The sequence below is a fragment of the Anas platyrhynchos genome, chromosome 18, assembly GCF_047663525.1.
Source record: "Anas platyrhynchos isolate ZD024472 breed Pekin duck chromosome 18, IASCAAS_PekinDuck_T2T, whole genome shotgun sequence".
In the NCBI taxonomy this organism is placed as follows: Eukaryota; Metazoa; Chordata; class Aves; order Anseriformes; family Anatidae; genus Anas; species Anas platyrhynchos.
In genome coordinates this window covers 10,989,872-10,998,119 of record NC_092604.1, presented here as the reverse complement: position 1 = coordinate 10,998,119, position 8,248 = coordinate 10,989,872, and the positions used below count along the sequence as shown (strand labels likewise).

The window sequence follows — 8,248 nt, the reverse complement described above, 5'->3', positions numbered from 1 at the left end:
TTTCTGGGGATAAGGCTGGGGTGCAGCTAATGAGTTGTCCTTTTTAAATTAAGACTGGTCTGAGTGCTTCAGAATTCAGAGAGGTTTAAGATCTTCAATAAGAGCGTATGTTTATGCTAAACAAATACTTCACGCTGAACCTCAATTTCCTATTTTCAGAGCTGAGTATAACTGCTTCTTAACGTTCCAGTGTACAAAACATACTTTCAACCTCCTGCTCTGCCTTACAGCGTAATGGACCATTTAAAGTAGGATATACATCTTCCTCTCCCTTGTTTGAATAGTAATGGTTGGCTTGCTTTTGGCTCCCGTGGTGTGTTTTGTGATTTTTGTTCAAGGTCAAGGCTTCTGTAAAGTGGTAAGTGGCACAGTGGGTTGTTAGTTCAGGTAAAATCTAGAACTTGAGGCTCATAAAGAGAGTCAAAAAGAAACAAGCAAGGTGTATTTAATCTTTTAATACTTTGTATAGTAAAAAGACTTTAAATTACCATCCCAGTGCATTTAAAAAAGAACTACCAAACAGAGCAACACAGTGTGTTTTGAGCTGTAATACCTGATGACGATTTTTTATTCAACTGCTATCAGAAGAAACAGTAATTGCTAACTAGCAGACGAGCCATATTTTGGCAGGCACCACACTGACCAAACAAATTGCAGAATCCTTTCCATGTTGTACATCATTATTATGAAAATAATTCTTAACATCCTGATATCCCTCTGATAGGAGTTTCTTTCCTGAACAAACCAGACTGATGCAGTTTACAGACACTGAATTTGGTCAAAAAAAAAAGAGACTCTTTTGCTGTTTCAATCTGCTCTTGGACTTTTGTGCTGTATTAGTCACTACACTGTCCCTTCATGAGTACTGATCAACTTTAGACCCTGAGTGCATCCCACCAGCATGCCAGATGTGTTCTTGAGCTGGCATTAATTTCTGGCATAAATTCAAAGCAATTAAGGCACAAAATAATATTAACTACGTTGTTGGGTAGTTTTGTTGTTGTTGTTTTTTAAACAGAAAAGAGTCGGGACTAAAATTCACACGACAGGCTTTTCTGCTTTTAAGACTAAAATTGCACATTCTAACTTTCCCTTTAGTCCTTCACAGAAACTTGAAGTAGGAACCATTACAATGGAAAACAAGTAAGCTTGCTGCTGTCCTGGGATGCTATCAGCACCCACTGATACAAATGTTCCTTTCCACTGATACTTTTTATTTCGTTACAGTTTTACTAATATGCTGAGGTAGTAGTATTACCAAAGGTATTATTTGAGCTAGGCAAGAAGTACACTCCTCTGTTACTGGCTCTTTCCCTGTTAGCTACAGTGATGGCCTAGAGCTTGAGGTTATCTGCAGAAATAATTTAGTAGGCAAGTATTGCTTTTCTGTCAAAAGAAAAGTGGATGCCATCATTCTTTGCTGAATTCTTTCAAGATACCCCGTGAATTGTTAATATCAACATAGAGAGGAAAAAAAAAACAACTTTTAAGATGTTGGTCAGGGCATTGCAAAGCATAGATTAATTACTTCATAAGCTGAATTTGGTGTCTTACAGCTGTTTCTCATGCACATTAATACTATAAAACCTCAAATCTGTGAAAGAGCATGAAATTTAGGCATGTAGTCAAAATGAAATTTGCTTTTGACTGTCCAAATATTTACTCAAATATTTCTATTATGTGCCCAACGCTATTGACAAAAGGCACTGCAGTTCTCACAGTGAAAACTATGCTGAAGAAAGGCCACAGGAATGATATTGATTCTGGTTGGTTTGTTTGTAATGGCTGCTGTTCCTTAGCAGCAAATGGAGAGGAAAGTTAATGGAAGGTACATGGCTGTTCACACTTTCCTTGCATCTTTTCTAGGGAGATACGGGTGCAGCTAAAAGAAGGAGGTAAATTTGGAGAGATATTATTGCTCAGGCCAGTATTCACCCTTACCAGAACCAGTCTCTCTCCTATAACAGTGTTATTTATATATAAAAAATAACCCTGACCATCCTTCTTGAAATGTAACTTGTGTTTATGGATGAACAGGTTGTGGAGCAGGTTGCATAGTTGATGACGTACTAAAGTTCCATGCAAGGAAATAGGAGAGATTGCATTAGTAAAGTTTTATCCAGCAACCTGCAGATGTCTTGGCATTCCGCTGAGAAGGCACTACTGTGTCTAGACGGGCTCATAGTTCCTGTGAAAATAGATTTTCTCCCATGCAGTGAGATGGCACGAACAGAAGAATCTCCAGAGATTGAGGACTACCCCTTGGTCAAATGGATTCTCCAACTCAGAGTGTCGCAGGTAGGAGATACGATGATATGACATGAATTCCCAGGTGGTGGTGTTGCATGAGATCAGGTAGAGGTGTGAAATAAGCAGCAGCAGGACAACTATGGTGAATATGACTATCAGGATGAAGGACATGAGGAGGAAAATGTTGTGCTTCAGCCAGTCCCAGGACTGTTTAAAGTAGAGGCCTGACCTTTCAATTCAAAGAAAAATAAATTCAAGATTAAAGATGGAAATCTAGTTACATAAACCAAGCAAACTTAATGTCACATTTAAGTTTGATTTGTAACTAGTGAACTTCTGATCATCAGGTACTACAGACAGTTTAATATACTACACATTTTTAACAGACTGCAACAGCATTGACTTAAATTCTAAGAAATTTAAAGGAGGCAGTTCTCCTCACAGCTGAACTGCAATAAACTTCAGTTAACTCCTTTCCTGAACAGGTACACAGCTGAAACGCAATTAGAGTTTCCAATATTTCAAGTTGTAAATGAAGATTGTATTACAGTAACTGAAGCAAAATCAGTTAGCTCTTGTACTGTTAGTTCTATTAAATTTAAGCTTAAAACAAAGATGACCAATGAAACCCAAATTACCAGATTCTTTTCAACTACTGATCAGCTGTGTTGTTCCTCAGAAAAGTTGATCTCCAGAATGCAAAAGACTGAAGATAAGAGTCCAATCCAGCTACTGCTGCGTTCGATACAAACCCTTCAGTGGGGCTCTAGGAGCATTATGGCTTCTGTTAACTTTAGAGGTCAAAAGTGCTGCCTCCAGGCCTTACCAAGCAGTGTGAACTCCCCACAGCAGAACTACAAGCTGTATGCTCAAGTAAACTATGAAGAGGGGGTGATTCTTCTCTCCCACACAGTTCTCAATCCAGGGGCAGTGATGGTCATAACGCCGTACACAGTGTTGGCACACCTGGCAGTGTTTGGCTCGCATTGGTTGCTGCAGAACAAAAACAAACAAGGAAAAGAAGCAAAATGCTAGCAATACTCCACTCCTGTTAAACCTTCTCCTTTGTAGAAGAGCTCAAGTACCAAGAACAGAGAGAAGATATAGCTGAGGAAAGAAGTATGAATGTCCTTTCTAGGCTTTGCTCCTTGATGTGTATATATGTTTTGCCAGCTTATCCTCCTGCAATAAGCTGACTTCTCTTGGTAGATATTCTTCACGAATTTAGGGAAGCTGGGATAACACTGGATTTTATTAAAATGATAAGGATCACTGTGAAAACAGGCATTTCTAGGCTTCAGCCAGACTCTTTTAAAAGCTAATTTTTTTGTTTTTTCCTTCATGCTATCTTTTACAATTCAGGCTAATGTTTTGTTGTTTTTAGGCCCCCAAACAAGCACACAGCCACCAGCAGTTCTTGTATGTCATGCTTGACTGCCTGATTCTCTATCAAGATACCGTAAGGTCTGACTCACATGACAGTAAGAACACAGAACGCAATTTTCCCCTGGTGGAATATGGCAAAAGATCCTTGTTTGTACGAGCCTGGAGGGACTTGCTTCAACCTTGGAAAATTAGCATATGTGCCAGTGGTCATCGTTAGCTATGCAATCCATTTGGATCACTTTTCAGTTTAGGACTGCATCTGAGTTTAATTTAGTTGTACTTCTTTTTCTGTGAGTTTTTCTGCAGGAGGATGACCTTGTGACAGAATTAATCAGCTCTACCATGCCTCCAAACCACTGAGAAGTGAGCAGCAATGGCAGAGCAGAAAAACAGAGGCAATACCAGCTATACAAAGATGTCGACAAAAATGCAAACTTGCAAATCAGTCATCCCCTTTTCTTCTAGTGTGTAATGAATGCCTACCTTCACCATGCAGTAGCCACAACGCCGCATCTTAATACTGCTTGAAACCTGGGGTATCACTATGTTTTGTTCTTCGTTCTTGTCTGCCTACAAAAAGAAAAAAGAAAAAGAAAAAAGGTGAGAAAGGGAGTGAGGAAGGATGTTTTGTGTTCTCTGAAGTAAAGCAGCTACTAGCCTGCTTGGTGTGACTGAGCTATCTGGATCCTCTTACAGTTACATAGTGCTGGTTATCTGTCATTAGGAAAGAGAAACAAAATAATCCCCAGTGAAGTACTGAAGTTGCTATATAAATACTGTGGCATGAAATTCCACTGCAGATAGCTAGGGCGCATCCAGAGAGAATAGACTGCTGTAACCATCTAAAGAATGTTTGCATTGAGGCAGAAATACTTGTGGACAAGATACCACACAGATCCCAGCTCCACACTTCAGGACACAAATAAACAAGGTTAGATTTACTTCCAAACGTAATGATGATGTTGTTTCAGTATAAGGAAGCGTACTTATTCATAACACAGCCACCACTTACATTAATGATGGAAGATTAGAACTGATATTGCCTTGCCTCTTTTGTCCTACACAACAAGCAAGGCAGTAAACCTGGAGTAGACTCTGTCTTGGTTACTGTAACTTTACACCTCTGTCTACTCCACTGTAACTTGTTTGTGTATCTGTCCTCTGAGAGGGTAACAAATCTATAATCTGATAAATAGAGCGGCAGAGAGAACTTTTTTCCAAGGTTGCCCTTCAATTTAGGCTTTTTGTACTCATACCAGTTAGTAAGGATTAGTATAAAATATAAATATTTCATAGAGTAGTGCTTTGAGGAAAGAGAGGACAACACTCAAATGGCACAATGCACTGAACATTGGGAAGTGTGGGGTAAAAGATGCACTTTCATGCGCATCTTTTACAAGTATGTGAGCCCTGTTACAGGACACAAATCAGAGACTGCCGCCTAATCAACAGAAAATGTTTCATATTGTTTTTATGTAGCAGACAGAGTAGGTGAAAAAGAAAAAAGCGTAGGGATTTTATAGCCCCAGCACTTGTTTACATTTGTGAAATAATATACCTTCACTTCCTCTTCAGACTTAACAAAGCCTGGATCCATGAGAGACACCTTAAAGTACAGCAGGACAGAGCACAGCACCAGCACGGTGAAGATCACTGGCAGCAGCAGCTCTCCACGCTCCACTTGCTCTCGTAGATCTAAAAGGTACCCCCAAAAGAGAGCAGTGGCTCCTCGTGAGACATTTAGGATTTCTCCCCACCCTTACTAAAGGGCGACACCCCTCAGCAGCAGGACAGGGAACGTAAAAGCCATTTCAACGGGCGAGCTTTGGGGGTGCCCATGCCCCGATTTCTCCCCTCCTAAGGCACCGCGTTATGCAACCCTGCTGCTCCCAGCACCCCACCAACACCTCAACGCTGCCACCTCCCCTCAGGGCCAGCCCTCCTCAGGCCCCGAGGGACCCCACAGGAACGGGGAGAAAGGAGGGCAGCGCGAAGGATGGGGAACAAACGGGTCCCCCCCCTCAGGGCAAGGCGCTGGCACGGCCCCAGCCCCGCTCGCTGCCGCCTCCCCTCAGGCACAAGCCCGGCCCCGCGGCGGGCGGACCCTCGCGGCGGCGGCGGCTTCGCCTCACCTGTGGGGTGCAGGAGGAGCCCCAGCGCCAAGCCCCCGCTCAGGGCCGTGTGTGCCGCCCTCACCCCCAGCCCGGTCACCCCCATGGCGCCCGCAGGGCCCGCAAGGGCGAGCGGCGCCGCCCCGGCCACGGGCAGCGCCCTGAGGCGGAGCCTGGGCTTGAGCGGCTCGGCCCAGCGGAGCTCCCGGCCCCGAGGCCGCTCCCTGAGGTGGCCCAGGCCCTGTGAGGGGCTGAGGGGGGCAGCTCGGCTCCCTCCATGCAGGTCCCCGCGTCTCTTTCCTCCCTTCGCCTTTGTAGGGCCGCTGCAGTCCCTGGGTCTTCCTCCTTCCCTTCACACGCCGCCGGCCCCGTTGCGTTTTGCCCAGAGAAAGGCGCTTTCTTCATTTTCCCCCCTCACCCCCGGGCTCTGTACGGGCACCTCAGCCATCAGGCTGTATTTCCCCAGCCATTGAGGCCTCTGAGGGCAGCGTTATGGGTGAAAATTGCATTTAGACCCGAGGGAAACACTGCTAAATGTATATAGCAATAAAAGGGGCCCCACAGGGGTGCACCGTTAGGAGGTGAGGGTTTGGGGTGCTGGCTGGGTGAGATGCAGCACCGCGGCGCTAACTCTGGTCACGCCAATTTATTTTTATCTGTTGCTTTCTGCGCCCTGGGGAGAAATGCAGAGGCTGTGCGTGGCTGAGCGCATTTAGACAGCTCTCTTAATGCAAACGGAGCTTACAAAATGTCTGGCATAACTTGGGGAGGAGGTTGTTGGGGTGGGATTTGATCTGACTTCATATGTCTGCAGTGCATCTGACTGAGGCCATTAGACTCCCTTGACAGCCGTGGAGGGAAGTAGGCATGTCTGGAGAATGGCCCTCCTCACCCGAAAGCAGACATCCAGAAGTTGGTGAATTGCACCCTAGACGCACTTTTGTCTCTTGCTAACAATAAAAGAGCCAAGATGACTAGTTTAGATGTACACATTTACACTTTGAATGTCTGTCTATTTAGGGGAGATGAATCTCACCACAAGCCTGTGGAAGTTCTGAAATTAGTGGTTTCTCTTTAAACTTTCTTTGGCTTTAATGTAGCTCTTAATTTGCAGCTTTTGTTAACTTCCTTCCCAGTCAAAACTTAGGAAGAAAAATCACATTCTTTGCAAATTTATCCTCCACCACCTGAAAAGTAGCTGATTGCTTGTTATTGTTTGACCATAAATGACATGGTTTGAATTATTTTAGTCTATTTTAAGTGAATCAGTGGCCACCTGCTGGTTCCAGGAAAGCACCTGGTTGCACAGGTCACAAATTACTTACCTAAGACAGCTGCATTAACATGTTAATAAAAATAACGGTCTAAATTCGCCTTTTCAGTGGTCATTCAAATCCTTTTGCTTTTTTAAAATTATTCTAGGTAAATGCAAAACCTACAGAAATCATCCCTCAGAAACCTCACTGACTGTGCTTGTCACTCACTGATCAGTGCTTGTCAAACCTGGGAGTTTGGAGATGGCCCTGCATGCTTTAAATATCCTAAAAATCCTTCTGTTCCTTCAATTGCAAAGAAAACCTTTCAGAACAGTAGGAAGCTCAGAACAATAGAATCAATCTCTGTCTGCAAACAGGAAATAAGGTGGGTAATGTCTTTCTGCTTTCTGGGGAGAGGTGTAAATTTTAAAGCTTAACAAAGGCAATTTGAGTAGTAACGGTATTACCCACTTCATAGTAGAAACATTCTGATATTCCAAAATAATCTGTCCTAAAGAAGAATGTATTCTCTCTTTCTTCATGATTAGAAGAATTTGGTGCATGTTATACTTTTATCTTCTCTCACAGTTTTTAAACCTGTCTTACAGAGATCAGAGTTTATTTCAACCCAAATGTCTCTGGTTGAAGTTAGGCTCAGTTCAGAAATACTCCGTTAGCAAATTTCTGAGCAGAGACTCTAGATTCTTATGGTATTCTAGCTAGGAATTTCATGCTGCTGGAAGCATAAATTATCTCTGTTCTCTTACAATGTGGTATGTTTTCAGCTCCCTACAGGCAGTTCAGTTTCACATAATCCCTTCTCCTGCTTCAGCCACTGAGAATGTGACCCTTTAGAGATCTTACAGTGACCATTGAATTAACTGGGAGTTGAACTCCTGCAGGACTGGGGAGTTAAGAAGAAAGTCCAGCTGACCTTAAAGCAGGTTGTCTGTTTGAAGTACAGAGTCTTTCCCTAAGTACTCAGCTTCTGCCCATTTGCAACCCTTAGGCTGTGGAATGCTAGCCACAGATCCATTACAGAGTTCAGAGGCAATCTGTGCAGTCAAATATTGTTCTGATTTTTTCCCCCTATGTCATTTCATAACAATACTCGCTTCCTCCACGCCTCTTTTCTATTGACAAACAGTATTGTACCCCTTGGAGTGATGAAAGCAAAAGCCACTGAACTGCACAATCATCACATGGCAGCTCCTTTCATTTTTAATGAAATATATGACAACAAAT

General features: G+C 43.2%; 1 protein-coding gene across 1 annotated transcript; it reads right to left on the bottom strand.

The window, feature by feature from the left end:
- Positions 1-440: 440 nt before the first annotated feature.
- ZDHHC12 (zDHHC palmitoyltransferase 12) lies at positions 441-8,063 on the bottom strand. The gene is made up of 5 exons (XM_005022682.6): positions 5,769-8,063; positions 5,195-5,331; positions 4,120-4,206; positions 3,077-3,243; positions 441-2,479 (listed from the first exon to the last, which is right to left on the bottom strand). The coding sequence occupies exons 1-5, from the start codon at positions 5,851-5,853 to the stop codon at positions 2,170-2,172; spliced, it is 786 nt and encodes a 261-aa protein (XP_005022739.3). The 5' UTR covers positions 5,854-8,063; the 3' UTR covers positions 441-2,169.
- Between the last annotated feature and the right edge of the window lie 185 nt (positions 8,064-8,248).